Below are 25,048 nucleotides of genomic sequence, written 5' to 3' on the forward strand. Positions count from 1 at the left end.
TTGAGATGGAGTCTCGCTCTGCCGCCCAGGCTGGAGTGCAGTGGCCGGATCTCAGCTCACTGCAAGCTCCGACTCCCGGGTTCACGCCATTCTCCTGCCTCAGCCTCCCGAGTAGTATTTTTAGTAGAGACGGGGTTTCGCCATGTTAGCCAGGATGGTCTCGATCTCCTGACCTCGTGATCCACCCATCTCGGCCTCCCAAAGTGCTGGGATTACAGGCTTGAGCCACCGTGCCCGGCCTGCTCTAGCATTTTTAACTGTGGAGGTTAAGTCTGTTGATGATGACATCACTGAGTTAAGTGACATATAGCACTAGCTCGAGGTGGGGATGGAAGGCTCAGAGGGAAGTATGTGACAAGTGCAGTTCAACCACAGGTAAGTGAATGCCAATTTGCCAATTTGATATTTTTATATCCTATGATTCTGTAATTCTACTTCTGTAAGTTTATCCTATATAAATACTAGTAAGCATGCATAAGAAATATGTATAATAATGTATATTGTATTGTTTAGAAAACATAGATACCAACAGGAAATTGGATAAATTATAATACACGTATACAACATAGTACTATACCCTTACTCAAGAAGATTGTGGCAAGTCTATATGTACTGATGGAGAAAGGTGTTTGTTAACATATGCACACATACAAGCTGTATAATATGTATAACATTATCCCATTTTGCTTTTTGAAAATCTCTATATAGTCATGTGCCCCATAATCATGTTTCAGTCAACAGTGGACCACACATATGACAGTTGTCCTATAAGATTATAATAATATATTTTTATTGTACTTTTTCTGTGTTTAGGTATGTTGAGATACACAAATACTTATCATTGTGTAACAATTGCCTACGGTATTCGGTATAGTAATATCATGTACAGGTTTGTAGCCTTAGAGAAATAGGCCATATGATAAAGCCTAAGTGTGTAGTATGCTATACCATCTAGGTTTATGTAAGTACATTCTATGATATTTGTACAATGAAAAAGCTGCCTAACGACACATTTCTCAGTGTATCCCCATTGTTAAGTGATGCAAGAAATATTTGGAAGAGTGAACCCTAAAGTAAACATGGAAGTTGGGTGGTAATGATAGTTTCAATAATGATGTTAATATAGTTTCATCAGTTGTAATGAATGTACCACTCTGGGCAGGATGTCACTGTGGCAGGGGTAGGGGGCATTGTGCACGTGGGAGAGCAGGAGTGCATGAGAACTCTCACTTTCTACTCAACTTCTCTGTGAACCTAAAACTGCTCTAAAAAGTAAAGTTGATTAATTTCAAAAAACTATTGGAGGATAAACACAAAATTGTTACAGTGGTTGCTTCACCAAAGGGGAGTGGGATTGAGGGAAATAAATATTTCTATGCAAATAATGCTGTATTGTTTAATACTTACTTCAACAATGTAATTCTATTTTATTTTAAAATACATTAATTTAAAATGTAGACATATAAAGAATTCTAGAGATACACGCTAAATTATTGGTAGTGGTTACTTTTGGAAAGCATGATTGGATGTAGGGAGTGAGGCACTACTCATTTTATTTTAGTCCTGCACAGATATAATTTGTTATGACTTTTGTTTCTTCTGTAATTAAATCAAAGAGAGAGAGGTTCAGAAGAATACTAGCCCGACATGGTTCAAAAACTAGCCTGGACCCAGGATTAACTACATAATTTGCAGGAACCAGTGAAATTTGCCAAATGAAAATGGCAGGAGGGGGCCTTTGTTAACAAATAATTAAGAACTTCAAGACAGTGACAGTATATCAAAACACACAGGGCCTTTCTAAATGCTGGGCCCCAAGAAGCCAGTCTTGCCCAGGCCTGAGCACTACTGGGTTCCTCCCTTAGCACCACATCTTAACACTGACTATTCCCAAAGGTTTCACACTGCCTGCCCCACCTGAAGATCTATGAGGCATCATTTTACCTGACAACAAAATGGCTTCTGACTTTGGTTGGGTTTTCAAACTTTTCTTCTCTACCCTCCCCCCTTACTTTGTTACAATCTGTGCTTCTTAAAATTTGGCAGCAATCCCAGGCTCTGTGTTGCTGTGTCACTTCTCAGACTTGAGCAACCATTTCTAGACAAGTAGTGATATCTGTGCATTGAGGATATAAAATGGAGGTGCTGTCAGCACACTGCAGTATAAGGAAGGCAAGATTATAGGAGAACCCTCTCCCTTACCCTGCATACTTCCAACCATTCCATGTAATCTAGCAAAAACATTTTGAATCCTCTTTACTGTGTGCCAAGCACTGTGTTAAGTGCCAGGAGCATTAATTGAGTAGTAATAGTTCTGACGACATTTTTGAGTGGCTACCATGAACTAAGCATGGTTCTAAGCATTTTGCATGCATTATCTCATTTAACACTTACAACAGCCTATGGTCTCTCCTCTTTTACACATTGATAAATCTGAAGCACAGGTTGCACAATTATTAAGTTATATGATAGAAATGTGAGGCACTGTGCAATGCCATGCTATCTCCCTTCAGAAACTAACACGAGACAACTTTTAAACCTGCCCTTCACCCTCCACATTTTCTCAGACATGACATACCAAATCCACCAGGATTACCTAAGAACATTTCCAGGGCCCACCCTTCTTTTTTTTACAATAAAAAAATGCTGCATTTACTTCTCGTTTTGATTCTCCTTTTCTAAACACTCCAAAGTTTCCAATATTTGGTTTGGGAGAAGAAAAACACTAAGTTGAAAGCTCATAGCTCATCTTGATATGTTATTCAGTACAGTGATCCCCCATTATTTGAGGTTTGATTTCTGAGGCTTCAGTTACCCACAGTCAACCTTAGTCTGAAAATATTAACTGAAAAATTTCAAAAATAAACAATTCATAAGTTTTAAATTGCAAGCTGTTCTGAGTAATGTGATGAAATCTCGAGCCATCCTGCTTCATCCTACCCAGTATGTGAATCATCCCTCTGTCCGGCCTATCCATGCTGTCTATGCTACTCACCTGTTAGTTCACTTAGAAAGTGTCTTGTTATCCGATTGGCTGTTTTGGTATCAAAGTGCTTGTATTCAGGTACCCTTATTTTACTTAATACTGGCCCCAAAGCACAAGAGTATTGTGCCTAATTTATAAATTAAACTTTATCATAGGTGCGCCTATGAAAGAACATAATGTATATAAAGGTCAGTACTAAATGAGGTTTCAGGCATCCACTGAGGGTCTTGGAACGTATCTCCCGAGATAAGTTGGGACTGCTGTAGGTTGATTTTTGAAAATTCAGTAGAGTAAAGGAAACTTAAAAGAATCTTCTTTCCTAAATATAAACAAACCAACTAACCTTCTAGTGGCTCTCCATGGCCAACAAATGAAACTACAAATTATTTAGCAGGGCGTTTAAGGTCCTACAAAATCTGATTCCAGTCTACGTTTCTGATCTCATTTCCTAACACTCTTTATCCCACCATATCCATCAAATGCACTCATCCTATTAACCCAGGCTATACAATTCAGTTTATTTGTTTTTTGTTTTTGCATGCACACATTGTTTCCTTTGCCTAGAATTCTCCTCCTCTCCACATCCTACTTGCCATCCTGCAATACCCAGTATTTTAAATTTTTTTTCGAGACAGGGTCTCATTCTGTCACCCAGGCTGGAGTGCAGTAGTGTGATCTCGGCTCACTGCAACCTCCGCCTTCCAGGTTCAAGTGAATCTCATGCCTCAGCCTCCCAAGTAGCTGATACTACAAGTGCATGCCATCACACCTGGCTAATTCTTATATTTTTTTGTAGAGATGGGGATTTGCCAAGTTGCCCAGGCTGGTCTCAAACTCCTGGGCTCACACAATCCACCCGCCTGAACCTCCCAAAGTGCTGGGATCACAGGTGTGAGCCACTGCGCCCGGCCTCAATATCCAGTATTAAATGTCAAATAATCTCTGACTTAGTCCCCTGAATTTCCAATTCCATCTTCTGGGGATCCATGACATCCACTGTTCATGGTTGCTGAGAGTGTTTGGGCCCTGTGAAAACAATCTGGGGACTGTCTCAAGAAAGGCAGAACAGCTTACCTTATTTACCTAGGGTTTGGATTGATTACAACATAGATAGATGCTGGGTCCCATTCTGGACCAACAGGCCCTGGTGGTTTGTCCCAGCTTCCTTCCCTTTCATTGACCCTGCCTATGTAGGGCATTATCATGGTCCTTATCACATGACAATGTAATATTTCCATCATATTTCTTTACATTTCTGCCTTCACCATTAGATTTATAAGTGCAGGACTGTGTTATATTTAATATTATATTTGCATCACCTAGAACAGAGCCTGACCTGACCTAAGTGCTTAATAAATGTTTGATGATGACTACAGTCATGCATCACTTAACAATGGGGATATGTTCTGAGAAATGCATCACTAGGCATTTTTGTTGTATGGATATCATAGAGTGTACTTACACAAAGCTAGATGGCATAGCCTACTATGTACATAGGCTATATGGTATAGCCTGTTGCTCCTAGGCTACAAACCTGCACAGCACGTTACTGTAGAAAATACTGTGCAACTGTAATACAATGGCAAGTATTTGTGTATCTAAACATAGAAAAGGTAGAGTAAAAATATGGTATTACAATCTTATGGGACAACTGTCACATATGTGGTCCATTGTTGACCAAAGTGTCGTTATTTGGTACATGACTATATGTAGAGGGTCCCAACAAAATCTACGTTGGAGCCAAGCCAAGAAAAGCATCCCTAGAAAGGATACTATATACTTCACTTCTTTATCTCTCTCTCTCTGTCTCTCTCTCTCCCGTGTGTGTGTGTGTGTGTGTGTGTGTGTGTGTGTGAGAGAGAGAAAGAAAGAAGGAGAATAGGAATGAATAAGGATTTTAAAAGAGAAATGCTGATGACGGTGGTTAATGATGGAGTTCCAGGGACCTGGCTGGGAGGTTTTTGTGAGGATCCTCGTAGTGCCCTTCAAATCACAAACATTTAGAAGGTACTATCCTGGAGGCAAGGTTGTGACCCTGGGCAAGAAAAGACCAAAGAAGCTAATTTATATCTCTAAATCCCCAGATTCAGAGAGAACATACGAAAAAGCTAAAGAAATTAGCTTTAGTGAGTTTCCCTCTAAAGAAATTTCCCAAAGGCAAATATGTAGAATCGATTTATACTTGTTGCAACAGAAGGAAATTGATGTGACATTGACCGCTGAATAAACACAGCCCTGCTGACTGCAGACTGCAAGAACAGCAGTTGGATTGACATCTTGGTGACACAAGCAGCCCACAGGGGATGCTGGACTCTGGGGAGACTCTTTCATGGGTCCCATGGCCTAATCATTGTCAGCAGTATAAGGGGTGATTTCATCTCCAGTCAGAGCTCCTGTAAGTATGGAGAGGGCCTAAGCTTTGGAGATATCGAGCTTGTTTAGAATCTCAAGGAAGGAGCTAGAGTGAAACTGGGTTGTTATACAAAATGCTCCCAAAAAACAAACACATCCTTAGGTACATATGCATCCATAAAATTGACCCCGAACCATCCTACCCTCCTATCCACAACACAGGAAGCATCACAGGAAAAGCAGGTGGGATTTAGGAACATTGGCAGGAGCATTACCCACCCCTCAACCCCTAATACACACATACACACCAATCAGGCTCTTTCTTCTTTTTTTCAGGGAAGTTCTGGATATAATCTGCTTTCACTTAGACACAGACGCTAGATGCATACAAGGCAGGCAATATGTGTTACTCCATCTCCTGGCATCACTTGTGACAGTGACTTTTCCATTATCTACCATGCCCCAGGATTGAATCCTTACAGATTGGCCTCTGGGTAATCTAAAGAGTACTGTCCTCTGCTGCCTGCTCCCAACTCTTGGAACAATATTCTTAAACCTGGGGCAGAACAATATCTCTAAGTCCAGAACACAATAATGTATTGGGAACTATTTTTCCCCTCTCTCCACATTTCCACCTTTGCTCTTAGAAAAGGGAATGTCCACCAAACCAATATCCCCATCCTTTGCAGGTATGTGCTAGGAAAAGAACTTTTCATCTTTCATCTACTTCCTTCCTTACTCTTCCCAGGAAGAAGAGTAGTTTATCTGATTGGGTAGATCACTGAAAGCATGATTTAAATGGATTATGCTTCTTGACTGAGCAAAGTTAGCATCATCAGTCACTGTTCTTCCATGACACATCTCATCTTAATTCTCTTTCTCTACGCTAGTTCATTCTCTACTGAAATTAACTTACACACACACACACAGCCACCTCTGCCTGAACATGAAAAACCATGTGGTAGGCAGAATAATGGCCCCACCAAAATGACTGCATCCTAATTTTAGAAATTGTGAATATATTATGTTACATGGCAAAAGGGACATTGTGTTAATTTGTTATGGCAGCCCAAGGAAACTAATACAGATTTTGGTATCTGGAAGTGGGGTTCTGCTGTTATGAATGCCTAAAAATACGCAAGTGGCCTTGAAATCGGGAAATGGGCAGAGCCGAAGAATTTTGAAGAGCATGATAGAAACGGCCTAGATTACCTTGAACAGGCTGCTAGTAGAAATATGCATATTAATGGCTCTACTAGAGAGGACTCAGAAGAAAGTGAGGAGCAAACCTAAATTGTCATGAACAGATTGTTGTTACAAATGTGGACATTAAAGGTGCTGCCGGTGAGGGCTCAGGTAGAAATAAGGAGCCTGTTATTGGAAACGAAAGGAAAGTGGATCCTTGTTATATAGTGGCAAGAACACACCTTGATTTTAGCCCAGTGAAACTCACTTTGGACTTCTGACTTCCAGAAATGGAAGATAATACTTTGTGCTGTTTTAAGCCATGAAGTTTATGATTAACTTGCTATAACAGTAATGGGAAATAAATACAGACCCCCTACGGTTGGCCTAGAATTCAGACAGTAAATAGTCTTTTCCAAGTTACCAAGCTATTCCCTTCATGTATCATGCAGGACAAGGTAATAGTAATGTGTTAAGTGTATAGGGTTCAACAGCAAGCAGACATGGGTTCAAATACTGCCTTTACCACTGCATTTATTTACGAATTCAACAAAATTTATTGAGCATCATTGTGTGCTAGGCATCCTGCTTGACACTGGGAATACAATGGCGAGCAAAAAACATTTTTACTAGCTGTATGAACGTAAGAAAGCCACTTAATTCTTATGAGCTTTACTTTCTTTATCTGAAACATGGGAATAATAATGTACTTCTCTCAAAGTTAAGTATGCAACACATGTAAAGCGCTTATCACAGTTCTCAATAAATGGTAGCTATTGTCTTCCTTTCTCTTGTTCTAAGAGACTATTTCTACAATCCAGGAGGCAACAGCATGGGATTTAAAGATGTATAAAACTTGACCCAGGCCACGTGCGGTGGCTCACGCCTGTAATCCCAGCACTTCGGGAGGCCAAGGCGGGTGGATCACGAGGTCAGGAGATGGAGACCATCCTGGCTAACATGGTGAAACTCCGTCTCTACTAAAAATACAAAAAATTCACCAGGTGTGGTGGCGGGCACCTGTAGTCCCAGCTACTCAGGAGGCTGAGGCAGGAGAATAGCATGAACCAAGGAGGTGGAGGTTGCAGGGAGCTGAGATCGCACCACTGCACTCTACCAGTCTGGGCGGCAGATTGAGACTCCATTTCAAAAAAAAAAAACTTGACCCAGCAAAGATCCACTCACTGGAACATATACTTAAAAAAAACAATGTCCTCAGGGCTCTATTTCACGGTTCATCGTCCAACACAGAGCCAAACTTACAGGCTCAAAGGTATCCACCCTAGGGCTGTTTATATACCTAGTGATGCTCTTATCCCCACAAATCTGGACTCTCTGAAAGCAGCTCGATGTGCATCTAATGTAAATCATTCATACTGGCTGAGGCTTCCAGTCTTACCACAGACCTTTACGATATTCATCTGACTCCAGGTGATTATGGGAAAAGAGATCCAACAGGTGTGTTCTTGGGTAAGACAGTATTTATGATGCACAGTCAAAAAAGACAAGAGAGAAGACTTGGGGAATGTCACCTCACTCTTCAGCTTCACACATGATACCAACTACAGCAACAGCTCTGGACACAAGATTGGGACAATGTTGGTAGAAAGCCCAAGCTGGTGAACCTTCTTGGAACATCACCAACAAACTTGCTTGTTTAGACTTTCTGTACAGGGCAGACTTTACTTATTTTTAAAGTTGGTTTGGTTGTTTTTTTTACAGGTAATGGCATCTATAATCTCAAGACCGAGGGTACACTGTTTGGGATCCAGCAGACAAGGAATACAACGCTAGTTACAATAAACTTCTCTGTGTTCTTAGGTCCACATTTGGTTCTTAGAAGTTACCTTTTCATACCCTAATTTTCTGACTTCTACAAAGCTCTCAGTTTCCTGTTTCAAAAGTAGCAAAAGCATCCTTCTTCCCCCTTATTTCCTTTAGTATTACCATCTTCAGGACTGACTTTCCCCATCCTTTGCCTAGCCCATGCCCTTGGTGACAGACCATTTCAGACAGGGCTGTTGCTGAGGAAGCTCTTGGTCTCACTGAGATAAACGTGGAATGCCATCTATTTCTGTTCTCCCTCTTTTTCTGATTGTGAGTAATGAAGACTCCAAGTGCTGAGGCAGAGAAAGATTCCTCTCCAGTCCACACACTCATTGCCAGGCTTCCTGGCAGTGACTAATCTTATGGCCCTTTCCTGGGGGGCCCCTAGTCTCTAGTCAGTGCTTGAACTGAATATGTTTCTCCAGATTAGGCAATGACCTTTTCAACTGCAAACTGACTGCCTCTGAAGATAAAGTTTTCACGTTCCTTTGAAATCTGGGCAGAATTTATTTTAAAACATTGCCATGAAAGACCCTTGGTGTCACTAGGGCACACTTTCATTTTTAGTTTACTTGTATCAGTGAGGCTGAGGACAGGGCTTGCCGGAGCCGTAAAACTTAAAGGTTACAAACTATCTTCCTCCTCTGCCCTCAACCCAGGTTATAAGCAGGTCTTTCTTGTTGAAGCACCTCCCAGGAGGAGTTCCAAGCCTACCAATTCTAAACAATCTCAGCAATTTTTCCCACAGAGTGAAGTGCAGACTCTCCACCCTCCGTATCCTCTTTCCCACAAAGCTCTCAGTCACACAGGTGGCCCATCACCTTTGAGCTGAGGCAGGTGGCAAAGTTGGTGAGCCCCCACTTCCTTGGTCCTTTGTGACACTGACATCTCCCCAGCAGAAACTTGAATCTCCCTTTTGACAAGGGGCTTAAAACTTCAGCTACAAAGAATGGTATATAAAGAAAGCTAGAAGGGAGGGTAATTCAGAAACGTTCCTGTTTTATGCAACCCTCTTAAACAAAAGAAGGGATAAAGTGTTTTATTTTTCTAAGATATATTCAAAAGTTGTTTCTCCTGACAAGGTTTTCAGGGGCCAGACTGTATTGCTTCAATGTAGCTGGCATATTAAAGGAATCAATGATAACTGAAGAAACTATAGTAAGTCTCTATTCCCTTACCCTGCATTAGCCTGCTTCTCTCCATCATGGGGCTTGAAGGAAACTGCAGCCTAAGAGAACAGTGTTGCTCTATTCTCCTCGCTACACTCTCTAAAATGCTATATCCAGGATCGTACATCTGAGTGCATATGAGACTGGATAGGTTTCAGGAGACACGTGATCTCTGTTTGGGGCTACTGTTATGGAAGAAACTCTTTTATTATGTATTATGGTCTTAATCATGACTGTATTCTGCCCAGGCCACCAATCCTAGAATAATTACCATGGGGCAAATGAGAGGTCCAAGGAAATACAGAGCGTCTAGGGAAAGAACAATCTTAGAATCTTTTCATAAACAAAAATGTTTAATTTCAGAAAACCAGGAAATTTCCATTCTAGTCTTTTATTTACATGACCATTAAAAGTGGAAGGTACAGAGTATTTTCCCAAGAAGAAGATGAAGACAGTCATGAATGGATAGAGCCAGCAAAGACTTAAGTAAGCTTCATGGCTTCTCCTAGGTAGAGGATGCTAATTTCCCTTCCCACACCCTTGCTTCCTCCCTTCAGATCAATCCAAAACAAACAAATTATTTATCATAAGCTGCAAAGAGAATTCCAGCAAACACAATGAGTTTCACACCCCCCAGAAAGTAAAAGTGCATCTTATGAGGACTTACTTTCCTCAGGTAGAGAAAGCTAAGCCAAGCTGGCACTCCTGGGCTGTCAGATGGCAGGTGAGAGCGAAGGCTACTCACAGGCGGGAGCTGCCCCACTCACACAGATCCTGATCTCATTTGTTTTTTCCTAATAAGGATATGCACACACCTCCCAGGACTGTCATTGCTATGACAACGGCAGAAGTTGAGGTTGAACAGGTTAGTGGAACAGCATGCTTTCTAAATTCTCCAACAAGGCCTGAGGCTGCACTCACTCATGAAATGGAAAAATTCATGTTGACAGTGCTCCTAAATAGATTTCAAAAAACTTAAGGATCATGCTTTCTTTCTGGGAAAGGATCAGAGATGGGAGTCTCCATGGAGTCTTTCTATGGGGAGTTGGTTTTGTCAGAGAGGTAAGAATCCTTGAGACAATTAAGATTATAAATCCCCATATAAAACTAGGGCACATAAACTGTGTCCATTTTCCACAGAGTAAAGAGATGTGGCAAATCAGGGCAAAAGCAATCCCCTAAGGAAACAAAGACAGGCACTTAAAAAAAGTCTTCTCTATAGCAGATTCTTCCCACAGAGAATACTCAGAACAACCTGGGTCTAAATTTTGAAGCTGAAGGATAGACTCATACCTTGAAAAATCATTTAAAAATAGCTATTGTTTACTAAACCCTTATTGTTCTTCAGATTCTGCAATGTGTGTGCATTATCTCATCTAATTTTTGCAAGAACCCTATAAGGTACACACCACTATTCTCCCCATTTTATAGAGAAAGAAACTGAGAATTAGGAAAGTTAAGCAATGTTCCCAGGAACATACAATTACTGAGTGGCAGAGGTAGAATTCAGAAAGGGTCACTGACTCCCAAGCTTGAGCTCTTAACAGTTATCTCTCGGGCATGGGAAAAGGCCCCCTTCTTCTCACAAGAACCATAAACAGATGGCTTCCGTGCATGGATTCTCAGCCTGTAATCATATAAGACAACCTCAGGAATATTGACCTTAGACCAGTTCTTAAACTTTAGAGTAGATTGGTATCACATGCAAGGCTTTTTAAAACAGAGACTGCTGGGTTCTATTCCTGAGAATGCCTTTCTTTTCTTTTCTCTCTTTTTTTTTTTTTTTTTTTTTTGAGACAGAGTCTCACTCTGTCACCCAGGCTGGAGTGCAGTGGTGCAATCTCAGCTCACTGCAACCTCCACCTTCAGGTTTCAAGCAATTCTCCTGCCTCAGCCTCCCGAGTAGCTGGGATTACAAGCGCCCGCCACCACGCCCAGCTGATTTTTGTAATTTTAGTAGAGATGGGGTTTCGCCATGTTGGCCAGGCTGGTCTTGAACTCCTGACCTCAAGTGATCTGCCCACCTTGGCCTCCCAAAGTGCTGGGATTACAGGCATGAGCCACCACACCCAGCCTCCATCCTGAGAATTTCTGATTCATTAGTCTAGGATAGAGCCTACGAATCTGCATTTCTAACAAGTTTCCGGGTATTGTTGGTGTTGCTGCTCCTTTGAGAACAATTGTCTAAACCAAGGTTCTCCAACTAAGCCTCATTGCCTTAGTGGCTTCCCCTACCTAACTAATCTTTCACTGTTTAGTCCCAGATCCCCTGGGGTCTTGAGAAACTAGTGCTGTGCTGTGTGTTTTGAAATTTTCTGAACTTTTCTGAAAATAGTGAGCATCTCCCACTCTAAAACTAACGTACTGTTGCCTTAGGTAAGGCCTGAGATCCCCTGAAATGTAGAAAGAGGAGCTGGAAGAACCAATGACAGATAACAAAGTAGCCTGGACCACTGAGGCCAGACCAGTTCCCTCACAGGCAGGGGCAGTCCTTTTATAACCTCTGGGATTGCCTCTGGGAACTGATCACAACAGGGCATTCATTAAAACCACTTCAGGGCATTCGTATTCCTGAAGTTAAAAAGAGCTGTAACAGGAGCGACTGGCCCTTTAATGTCCCTCCCCACCCCCAAACACATTCCTCTATCTGAAGAAGAGGCTACAACCGTATTCCCTGCATTGCCGATTTAGCTAATTTTCTCTCTCTGCTCAGTCTCAAGGGAAGCTGAAAGGAAATAAGAAAGCCTGTGGTCCAGGTCTGCTCACACAGAGGGGAGGCTAGAGAAAGGGGCCAGTAATCAGGATTAACCAATTTAATGCCTGACTTGTTTATCCCGCAGAAAACATCACTTGGTGATGCCCTTGTTGATCCCTTCAGAGTGTGGCATCTTTATCTTAGGCTTTTGCAGACTGTGAAAATAAATGAACAGTTTCTCAACAAAGCAAAAGAATTCATCAGTGAGGCCAGGCACAGGGGCTCACGCCTGTAATCCCAGCACTTTGGGAGGCCAAGGTGAGTGGATCACGAGGTCAGGAGATTGAGACCATCCTGGCTAACACGATGAAACCCGTCTCTACTAAAAACACAAAAAATTAGCCAGGTTTGGTGGCACACGCCTGTAGTCCCAGCTACTCAGGAGGCTGAGGCAGGAGAATCCCTTGAACCCAGGAGGCAGTGGTTGCTGTGAGCCAATACTGTGCCACTGCACTCCAGCCTGGGGGACAGAGTAAGACTCTGTCTCAAAAAAAAAAAAAAAATTAGACATTTATTAACTATATGTCAAGCACTATGCTCAGTTGTTTTCTTTCCTTTAGTTCTCATGGTAACTCAATAAAACAGGTGTTATTATTATTGCTACACCCAATTTACAGAAAGGGTAATTAAGAAAATATAAATTCAGGCAGTTTGTCTATGCTCACTCAGCAAGTAATTCAACTCAAATCTGACTCGAAATCATAATCTTAATCTTTATGCCATATTCCCTCCAAGCAGTGCAGAACATATATTGAGTCTTAAAAGCCTAAAAGTACCAGAAAGACAGGGAGAAAGTAGAGAATCCCTTTAACTTTACATCATTGATGCAGAGGTATGTATTGAAAAGTATGATTAGGTTGCCACGGAGTAGCTGGAAGATGTAAGCCCTATCCAGCATAGTCCATGAAGACTGTGACTCATGTGTCAGCAGCCAGGCACAGTTCTGGATAAAATGGGTTATACAAGAGGGGCTGGGACAGTAAAAAAGGGAACAATGGAGATCTCCTCCTCTATCTCTGTAAAAAAGATAGGTTCTTAACATTTTTTGAATCTGAAAGAGGAACCTGGCCAGATGTATGAAATATCAATACATGGTTCCTGTTCCACATTTGCCTAGGAATACACACCAACCAGCATCACCACTGCGAGGGAGAATGTATTCAAAGTTAGTTTTTGGCTCACCAGGTCTACCTACGATACCTCCATAAAAGCAAGAAAAACTGAAACAAAGGCAGGGTAGAAAGTCATGATTTCACGCGGCTTCTTTGGGAAATTCTCACCTTCCCAGATGCCTCCATATCTTGCAACACTTGGCAATCTAAACCACTTCCTCCTCCATCACGTCTTCACTCCGTCATTGGCATTGAGGGTATAGATTTGTCAATGAACTATTCTATGTTCTTCCCCTTGCAATCTGGCAATATTAGCTCTCTAATGAATTGCTTCAACTTGTATATTTTTTGGACAAATGTGACTTTTAGTTGAATTGTGCAACATCCATAAATAGCAAATCCTGGCTGATTAGAATCAATGAACGCCCTTAGAGTTGCCAGCAAAAAAATGGGCCCTTAGCTGCATGTTACTTAATAATTTGAAAGACATCTGATTATTTTTGGGAAAAAACCTTTTACACACACATTCTATGTCATCTGTTATGTATGTAGATATGTATTTGAATTTGAACGGATTCTTACAAGCCAGCCATGTTATGAATATAAGTGCCATATATACTTGGATTTGAAACTAAACACATTTGGGTTTGAATCCTACCCTCTGCCACTTACAAGCTATGTGAACTTGGGTCACTGCTTAATCTCTCTGTCTCTCCAGTTTCTCATACGTAGAATAGATATAATAAATCCCTTGCAAGCTTGACTTAAAGAATAAATGAGAACACACATACAATGTACTTGGCACAGTGTTGAGGCATATTATGGCTTAATAATTAGTAACTACTATTATCATCATGATGTTCTATTAATAGAGGATTAGAGTAGACATATTTTGTGTCTCTACCAACACTTAATCTTCCCTTTCTGAAAACTGCCACAGCTATGGGCCTCTAAAGCCATATTTCTATTACATGACCCTGCTTCAGTGATAGGGCAAGAATAAGGATACCAAGGAAATGTGAGTTCAAGCAATTTTCCTATACTCACCCAGTCATTAGGTTTTTTACACAATTTGGCAGGTTCTCTTTCCTGAAAGTGTGGATTAGGAAATGGTCCCTATTATCCCTCTAAACTAAGAAATTGTGAGGCGATCATGTTTGGCAACATGCATGCCAAGGCACTAAAAGTCAGTCTGCAGAATGTTGTTGATGTGCAGAGAGAAGCAGATTAACTTTGACTTGAACTCAAAACAATGCCTTGGTTCTGATAACTTTCCACTTCCATGAGAAACCATCTTCCTTCCTTCCTTCCTTCCTTCCTTCCTTCTTTCCTTCCTTCCTTTTCTTTCTTTCCTACTTTTTCTCTTTCTTTCCTTACTACTTTGGGTGGGTTTCCATAGTCTTCAATCAAAAGATCTTTGTTAACAGTGTCATCTCTGTGCATAAGGCCACCAGATCTCCTCGGCATGTCTTGGATGGCCTAAGCATTTGAAAGGTACCTGATTTAAACAAACAAACAAATCCCAAAAACTTCATACACACACACACACACACACACATGCACACTTTTCTTATGTTACCCTTTTTCAACTCCTGAAGAGCATTAGGTATAAAATCAAAATAATCATATATGTAACGAAATCATGTATGTACGGAAAAAAGGGAAGAACAAAAAGATAAAAGAAAAAGAGCCATCAACATTCTTGATCTTACAAAAATAGGTCATCTGATCACTTTCTAGAACCCAAGAAAGAATGGAGAGACCCCCAGCTCTTTACCTGGTGTTGCACTGGATACTGTTGGCCACTGCTGATCAGGCCCTCCTGGACCAGCCCGTAGAATGCCAGCCTCCTCTAGGTGCACAGAGCTGAATAAATACACAGACCCAGATAATGGTTAGATCATAAATGCTTTCCCAGCTCTTCTTCCACCCTCAGAAATTGCTTACATCTATGAAGACAGGGCTGCAGCTAACACATTCTGCTCATGCTTGAACTGAAGCAATTACTGCTGAGCAGTCACCCTGCATAAACTGCAGAAGCACTGCAGACTGACTTACTGCCTGCTATACTATTCCAGGAATACACACGTTCTATCTTTATGGCAATTTTGTTTCTTATTAACGCCATGTGGTGCTCACTAAATCTAACAGGAAGCCCATCAGAGGACTAAGCCATTTTAACATCTCGATGCTGAAGCAGATGAGGAGGGCTTGTTCTCAAAAGCTCCAAGACTCTCTTGTAGGTTCTCTTGTTCAAGGGTTCTCTATTCTAAAGAAGAAAACACACTAAAATTATTTTCTGATAATTGGAGTATTGTTCCAATTTGGCTATCCAATTAATTCTTAACCTTATTTTCTATTTTACTCTTTCTATATCTTTTAGGCATAGATGACCCACCCTGTTATTTCCTGAGACTAGAGAAACCTGATCACCACCACTCACAGATCTCAGTTCAGAAGAGATTAATTCAGCATAAAACATTGCTGGGAGTGAGATACAAACTGGGAGACCTTTAGAGGCAAGCAGAGATAGAACATAAACTGTTCAAGAGAAAAGAGAACATGGTGTAGTATTCATTTATGTATATCTAATGCTAACACATATTAATCTCTCAAATATTTGTTGGATGGATGAATGAATGAATGAATGAATGAATGATGGAAGGAAGGAAGGAAGAAAGGAAGGAAGAAATAAGTGGGATCCTAAGAGAAAATGTCCAAGAAAACCCTCATCAAAATTAGAGGACCCTTTAATTTAATTTAATTTAATTTAATTTTGAGACAAAGCCTCACTCTGTCACTCAGGCTGGAGTACAGTGGCGCGATCTCAGCTCACTGCAACCTTGGCCTCCCAGGTTCAAGCAATTCTCCTGCCTCAGCCTCCCAAGTAGCTGGGACTACAGGCACCCGCCACCATGCCTGGCTCATTTTTGTATTTTTAGTAGAGACAGGGTTTCACCATATTGACCAGTGATCATTTGTTTCTTGGTCCTTCCCATTTGGTTTCCAAAGACATTTGCAAATAATGAATCTTTTATTTGGCCTCATGGCATGGATACTAGATCACCTCCAGAAATAATGGTAGTTAATCAATTACTGTCAGAGAGACAAAGTAGAGAAAGCAAAATTATATTTAATCTGAGTCTTACTGTTACTCTAGGTTAATTTAAAGTAAGCTAGAATTGGTCTCCAGATATCCAATAAAGGCCCTTTACATGGCTCATCCTCTGAAGAACCCATGTCACTGATGACAATAAGATAGCAACAGATGGGAAAGATGAGGAGACTCTAATAGGCATGAACATGAACAACAAGAGCAATCAGTTATTGAAGGTAATAGGATGTAATGGTCAATGTGAGATTAAAAAAGAAAAACAAGGTAGACAACATGTATGTAAATACATTGCACAACGTACCCAAGTCTCAAAGCATGAGTATTAATTACTATTTTTAAAGGAGGAAAAGAAAGCATAGGTAGAGAGTGATGAAGGAGGTTGAAATTACTTCCCTGTAGAAATTTTGATGGGAGAAAATACACAGCAGCCTGTTTCTGTGATTTTACAGAGGACTGTATATTCCAGCACTTGATAAGCATTTGGCACTGACCATTTGCAATCTTTCAAGGAATAGACACAGGGACAAAAAAATTACATTTTCCTGGCAAAGTACCTGAAGCTTTTCAGTTTTGACAGCTGCTTCTGGTCTATGAAGACGCAGTTTATCTGAGCCATACCAAGTTAAGGTTACTTCTGTGTGAACGAGGAGGAAAATACATACCTGTGCATGCCTGCTCTCAGGGAGGCAGAGTAACGCCAGTCAGGGTTGGGCTGTCGTGGCTGCAAAATCACAAAGAGAGTTTTCTGTTAAAATGACAAGACAATGTTCTCCCAGGGATGCTGTTAATTGATTAGCTACTCCTTAAATATTTCCAGGGATCTAAAAAAAGTATTGAATGAGCTATTTCATGTGTAACTCTATGATAATATCTATATACATAGCACTTGAGAAGAAAATTAGTTCATCAGGGTCCTCACACAGATTAGATACCCTGGAAGACCAGATTTAATAATCTTGTAAAGGCCAGCTTTGGCTTTGCCTTGCCCAATACACGTCTGTGTTCTTAAAACACTACGGGAAGAACAGTCTGTTTTGAGAAAGGAAAAGCCTTCATTGCTTTTGCCCTCAAGTGCCCCATTCCCAGTTCAGTATTACAGCTATAACAGGGCACATGGCTACACAAGTTCTGCTGGCCTGGCTGGACTGCAGAGGACTGCAATCTGCTGCTGGCTTTGCAGACTGCAGCATATTTGACCCAGGGCGGATGTGCCCAGTCATAACCCCAGCAACTGATAACAGTCTCTTTGCTGATTGACGAGGGATAGTAGGGAGAGGAAAACAAACTACTGCAGAGTTTGACCTTGTTTTGCTACCTAATCCTTTTCATAAACTTGTACTTGTTCCTGCTCCTTCATGAGTGCTTTCCCTCCTCACTGAATCACTGTTCACTAAGCTCTGATTGTTTAACAGGGAGTAGCTGAAATCCAAGAAAAACCTGCTATATTTTGCAACAGTTGTGTATTGGAAAGATCTGTTGCCCTCTCTCTATAAACTGTCAGTCTGAAGGGGGAGAACAAAGAGGAAAATACGGGCACCCAAAGACTTAAAGACTGCTGGGGGAGTTACGCGTTGGTTAGAAGCTACTGAGAAATCACTGGGACATCATCAGTCACCATCACTGTCTTGCATCAGTAAGCAAAAATGTCACTGTGAAAAACTTGTGACACTCCTCTAGATGTGTTTTCATGGGTGGAGATTCAGGTGGCCCTGTCACTGAATATTGAGGTATAGTTGAATGAAAAAATGGGGGATAAAAGTTGTATTCTGTATTTTCCTCTACATTATACTTACCATATTTGGTAGAAACAAAGCCATAGTAATATCAATAGACCATTCCAACCTGCCAATAATTCTTATTCCTATCATTCATATAGTTCCTTCAAGGGATGCAAAGTATTTAATAAATATATTTCTTCATAACACCCAGGAGAGAAATGATCACCATCTCAATTTTCAGACAGATTTGTGAATGGCTACATGATATTCGGTATTCAGAGAATTAGCCAAAGTCAAGGACCAGAAAAACTTACAACTCCGGGACAATTTACCTCAATCGTCCTCACACACTTACTGCTCTCTCTATTCTACCAATCTGCTAGCAAGATATGCATATGCAAGCTGCTTCCTCCTTTGTTTTCAAGTTCACAAAATGCTATGGATATTCCATATAACATAGCATAAAATTATCTACAGACCAAAGGAGTTTCCATTATCTACTAGCAGTGTTACAGGGAACAAGAGAAAATGTTTGCAAATCATTTTATAAACCTGGAAATATGACTGAAACACTTTTTATCAATCAATCATCATCACCATCTCTCCCCTCACCATCAGGAGCACTATCGTTAGCTTGTCAGCTGAGAGAACCTTTCTTCAAGAAAGACTGTAACATCTGCTGAGAAATGTTGCCAATTTTTCTATGATTGGGTAACATTCATGATGAAAATTGCTGCAACTTGATCTTTGGAATGAAATCATCAAACTCATTTTGCTGAAAGGCACAGTTCTAGCAGGACTGACCAGGAAACTCAGTTCATTATACAATCTCACTTCCCCAATGACACATTTAATTTGTCATGCTGCTATTTTCTATACTAGTCCATCAGCAACAACATCCTTCTCAGATTCATTTGCCAGAATCACAGTAAGATTTCTTATGGCAGTAAGATCAGGCAGGGAAAAGGAAAGGAAGAAAGCATATAATATGTTTTAAGTAGCTACACAGTACTAGATTTTGCACTTTATTACATACTGTTGCATGTATCCTAATTCTTTGTCAGTAAACTCTATGAAAGGGATTATATCTGTTTTACTCATTAGACACATGCATATCTTCAGATATTCATAAAAGCATAGCTATATAGTCAGAGTCTAGCAGGCTTCTGGCATTTGGGAGGTTTTTAAAATGTGTTTAAATAAATGAACTATAATGCAAAGTCAACATTATTGTACTTAAATTGCAAAAATGAGACATCTGAACTTTAGAGAGATTAAATTACTTGTCTGATTGCTGAGTTCAGCTGACAGTCATGTTTAGGTCCCCTTAACACAAAAGTCTGTGTTTTACTTTATTTATTTATTTATTTATTTATTTATTTATTTATTTTTTTGAGACAGGGTCATACTCTGCCATTTAGGCTGGTGTGCAGTGGTGTGATCTCGGCTCCCTGCAACCTCTGCCTCCAGGGTTCAAGCAATTCTTCTTCCTCAGTCTCCCTAGAAGATGGGATTACAGGCACCTACCACCGTACCTGGCTAAATTTTGAATTTTTAGTAGAGATGGGGTTTCACCATGTTGGCCAGGCTGGTCTTGAACACCTGACCTCAGGCAATCCACCCTCCTCGGCCTCCCAAAGTGCTGGGATTACAGGCTTGAGCCACTATGCCCAGCCAAAAGTCTGTGTTTTAAATAAATTTACATGAAATGACATACATTTTTCTTCTTTCTCTTTTTTACTTCTGAGTTTCCAGGATATTGATTTAAAACAACACAAAACTAAAAGTTAAAAAAATGTACATGAGTTTCATCCAGAACTTGATTAAACTTGGAAAAATTCAAGTTGAAAGGTTGACTACTGATATATCTGACACAGTAAGACATATATTACTATCATAATTTCAATCATAGTTGAAATAACTGTGATTGTTTAGTTCTTTAATACTTAGATGGTACCTCCCAGGACTATGCTTACTTTCTATTGGTAAAGAATTCCAATATGTCCTATTGCTTCAAAGGTTAGTCTTTTGGTAGAATAATGGTCACAAAACTCCATATGTAGAAAAATTCAATTAGGTAGTCCATATGGGTGATGTAGTATTACTGAAGAATAAGAATACACTTCAGTTCCTATTAAAATTATAAAAAAGATTTAATTTACCTTGTAATGATATTATTTGTGATTTATAACATAGGATATTTGAGCTACGGAAGGATGAATCGCCGCTTCTAAGATTTAAAGTAAAATAAGTTTAAAATACCCTATTTTATTAATAAACTCACACAACTATTCAATGAAATAATGTGCTATCTTCGTACCATGGAAATTCATGTGGAAGACATCAATAAATTGCCCTCTGGGACATAAGACTGCATATAATATCTCCTTTTCCTTCCTAATAGAACTCTATTAAGAATATATCCACTGCAGATTTTTCATAGTGCTATTTTGTGAACATTGATATAAACTGATAGGCAGAATTCCAAGATGGCCCCAAGATCCCTATATTCTGGTGTGCACACCCTGAATAATCTCCAAGACTGTGATTGTGATGGATCTTATTCCCATGATTACATTATGTTATGTAGCACAGTTGGCTTTAAGAAAGGCAGATCATCCAGATGAGACTGACATAATCACATGAGCTCTTTAAATCTGGGTCTAGAGGTCAGAGACAGAAATCAGAGAGATCTGAAGCATAAGAGGGATTGCATGTGAGGGAAGATTCTCCAGTGCCAGCCCTAAAGATGGAGCAGACCACGGGACAGGAGTCCTAAGTCCTCAGTTCTCTAGGAACTGAGAGTGATCCCAGGCCAATAGTAAGTAGGAAAACAGAGATCTCAGTCCCCAAGCAACTGGATTCTGCAATCTGAATGAGCTCGATAGTGGATTCTTACTAAGATCCTGCAAAAGAGAACACAGCCCAGCTGTGTTCATTTCAGCCTTGAGAATACCTGAGCAGACAACTCAGCCACATGGTACAGGACTGTGACATAACAAATAGATGGTGTTTTAAAACAATTACTTGTGGTAATTTGTTACAAAGCACCAGAAAAGGGATACATAGACTGTTGCTCATTAAGGCAAAAGCGAATATAACATTCAAAATAATCATTATGTTGCATATTGGTCTTCTAGTGTATCAAAATGAGGGCTGGGTGCAGCGGCTCACACCTGTAATCCCAGCACTTTGGGAAGCCAAGGCAGAGAGATCACTTGAGGTCAGGAGTTCAAGACCAGCCTGACCAACATGGTGAAACCCAAAAATACAAAATTAGCCAGGCATGGTGGCGCATGCCTGTAATCTCAGCTACTTGGGAGGTTGAGGCAGGAGAATCGCTTGAACTCTGGAGGCAGCGGTTGCAGTGAGCCAAGATCATGCCATTGCACTCCAGCCTGGGCAACAAGAGCAAAACTCCGTCTCAAGAAACTAAAATAAAATAAAACAAAAAGGTAATAAATTTGAGAATTCTGGGTGGAATACTTTCCTCTGAATGTAGTCATTTAAAATCCTAATTTACAGGAGCAGGAAAGTAAAATAAACATAAATTTAGAACATACCTAATGGGCTCCAGTGCAACAGAAAGTGCTAGGTCTGTTTAGTTCTGGATGCATAGCCTGCCAGCACAGCAGCTACTCTCTCACTCACAGTCATACCTCCTCAGAGCCCAGAGTTCTGACCCTGGAAGGCCAGAAAGGAACTGATGGTGCTTATAAGACAAGGAACTAAGATTTCTCTTTACCTTTGCAATGCTGGATATTCCTTTGCATTTGTCAAGTTAAAATTCTTGAAAGAAAAACCCTTGTATAATTTTCAGGTTAGCAGATTTAAAACAAAAGAATCCTTTTGACCTTTGATTTTTGAAGTCATGGTTATAGATTATACTGCTCCAAATATTATACAAATAAGCTAAATTTATAGTCATATTATCATATGCACAAAACATTGATCCAGGTGAAGTTCTGTAAAAGCCACATTTAAAGAAACCTGTAAAACGCCATCATATTCAGCTAAACCTCTGGGTTTGGTGACAGGAATCGTTCCTCAAACATTTGCAAATTGACATTATTCTGACCTCTCATTGAGAGCAAAAATCGGTAGGCAACCAAGGTAAGTATCTAGAACTGACTTTGCTATTCTGTCAAGTAGACAGCATGCCAATAGGCAATGTATAATATGCCAGGCTGTGTCCCTGCAGAGTGTTCTGAGTTAGACCAGATGCCCATGTGATGGCTCACTCCTGGGTCAGAAGGAAACAGTAGGCCAATGACATTCAAGCTACAATGAATAGATTTCTTCTTCAGTCAGAATGTGTACCAGATAAAGAGACAGAGAAGAGCTCAGCCATAATTCCATCTGGCTCAGCAGTCTGTAGAAAAACTGAGGAAGGAGGTAATTGAAATAAATTATTGTATCTTCAGACCAAAGAAAATAAACTTTTTCTCAGAAGAACAGTCCTATGACCGATATGAAGTTTGCAAACTAAAACAGCCCCAGTCATTATAAAGTGACTACCAGAGGATTAAAAACTGGAGTGGAAGTTCATAGATATGATTTCTTTGTCTATTCTGATTATTGTACAATTTTTATAAATTCACTACCACGTCACTTTACACTGAGTGTAAACTCTGTTCCAGGATAGAGTCATCAGTTAGAAAAGTCAGTGCTGCGGGAAATAAACTGAAAGAAAAATTAACTCTTTCAGGTCACTATATCTGGAATTAGGGTGAATATGCACACATAGTGGCAGAAATAACTGAAGGTTTGGTGACTACACATTGCTTTAAAATAAGTGAAAGTGAACGCAAATTTAACTCATCTCTGCTACTCTTTTGTAATTTGTACATGTTGTGCCACCTGGGTCCACTGATACGCTATTGGACAAATCTACTAGAGCACTCAAAGTGACTCTAGCAATCACAACACCACGACCACAGAAGCACAGAATCTACCTTAAGATTTGGTTTCCTTTGCCGGGCATGGTGGCTCACACCTGTAATCCCAGCACTTTGGGAGGCCAAGGCAGGTAGATCACAAGGTCAAGAGATCGAGACCATCCTGGCCAACATGGTGAAACCCCATCTCTACTAAAAATACAAAAATTAGCAGGGCGTAGTGGCGCGTGCCTGTAATCTCAGCTACTCAGGAGGCTGAGGCAGGAGAATCGCTTTAACCCAGGAGGCGGAGGTTGCAGTGAGCCAGGATTACGCCACTGCACTCCAGCCTGGCAACAGAGTGAGACTCCATTTCAAAAAAAAAAAAAAAAAAATTTGGTTTCTTTTTATGGAGACTCTGAAGGGAGTGCCAACCAAATTGAGTATCAAGTTCAGAAATTTCCAAAGAGAAATTCTGCCCTATTGCCAAATAGTTACTTCAGAATCCTCACTGCATAAGTGATTCATGAAACGAGCTCACTGGGGGTAAAATCTACCAGCAGATTAGAGTCTGGGGTTAAATGCTGATGTTTAATAAGCAACAAGAGAAAAATCAGTGAAATAATAGAAACAAAAGATCTTAACAGGCTTTGCCAATAGTGAAGCAAATAAATAAATACAAATATATTAACGGTATGTGCAACATAGTGAGACCCCATCTCTTCCAGAAAACAAAAACAACAACAACACTAAAAACTAGCCAGACACGGTGGCACACATCTATGGTCCAAGCTACTCAGGAGGCTGAGGTGTGAGGGATGCTTGAGCCCAGGAGGTCAAGGCTGCAGTAAGCCATATTCACGCCACTATACTCCAGCCTGGGTGACAGGCCAAAAGTCTGTCTCAAAAAAAAAAAAAAAAAAAATAGTAGTAACTCACTGACAGGCCCATTTGTTACCTGCTTCTATGCAAGAAATTACTCTTTCTCCAAAAGCAGTTAATACATATGACTAGGTGAATTAGTGATAGCTTAAATGCCTGAATATCCCATATCAAAGGCAATAAAAACACTGGAACTTCTGTCTACTCATAGCATTGAAAAAAAGTTTTTGGAGTCAGATGGATACAACTTAAAATAACACTAGCAATGTGACTGTGTATATTACCTAACCTCCCTGAGCTTATTTCCTCATATGCTAGATTTTAACAAATACTTAATGCATCACTTGCAGGTAATGAAATCATATATATATTCAATATTATAATATTCAATATATTGAATAATCTTGAATATTCAAGATTCAGTAATATGAGATATATGTGTATATATATGTATAATATACATATATCTATATAGCAGGGTGGTTAGTGAGTACAAATTCCCTTACTCTTCCTCTCTAATTCCCATCTACTTTTAATGTAGGCACATGGTACTAATTGTACCCCAGGACTCTCCTGCCATCTGTAGTAACCAGGTAGGAAAAAAAGAAAGCCCAACATGGGAAGTTAACAGGTTGATCTGGCAATGACAACTTTCAGAACTGAGTGACTTTTGTTCCCATCTTGCCACACTATAACAGTGTGACTCACTCTCTCCCCATAATTGCAAAAATTTCTGGAGCTGTAGATCTTGGGGCTCTTCACTGGATTTCCAAAAGTGACTGGCAGAAATTTGCCTTTATTAAAAATCATGTATTTTCCTGGCAAAATCTCCCCAAAGCAAGCAATTTCTGAAATAATTTTCACCCTAGATTAAATGTTTGTGTACAAAAGTACATATTAACATACAGGTCAGTGTAAGACAGAAATAGTTTATGTATCAAATTGCCCCAAGCTTTAAGTCAGGAGAGGGAGGGTAGCAGTGTCTTTCCTCTGAGCTTCCAGCTCACAGCTGGTGGCAAAGCTGAGCCTGGCCTGACTTGTTCATGCCTCTTTACCACCTGCAGCCCACC

The 25,048-nt window shown here is 40.3% G+C and overlaps 1 protein-coding gene across 14 annotated transcripts in view; it reads right to left on the reverse strand.

The window, feature by feature from the left end:
* LOC111527854 (protocadherin alpha-C2) overlaps nt 1-25,048 on the reverse strand; it is a 180,952-nt gene that overhangs the window by 15,025 nt on the left and 140,879 nt on the right. For all 14 annotated transcript variants that reach the window (XM_023194467.1, XM_023194415.2, XM_023194432.1 and 11 more), the window contains 2 exons: nt 17,164-17,222; nt 15,164-15,252 (listed from right to left, as the gene is read on the reverse strand). In XM_023194467.1, the coding sequence (XP_023050235.1) occupies nt 15,164-15,252; nt 17,164-17,222 (148 nt within the window). The remainder of the gene's footprint in view (nt 1-15,163; nt 15,253-17,163; nt 17,223-25,048) is intronic.

The sequence above is a fragment of the Piliocolobus tephrosceles genome, chromosome 4, assembly GCF_002776525.5.
Source record: "Piliocolobus tephrosceles isolate RC106 chromosome 4, ASM277652v3, whole genome shotgun sequence".
Lineage (NCBI taxonomy): Eukaryota > Metazoa > Chordata > Mammalia > Primates > Cercopithecidae > Piliocolobus > Piliocolobus tephrosceles.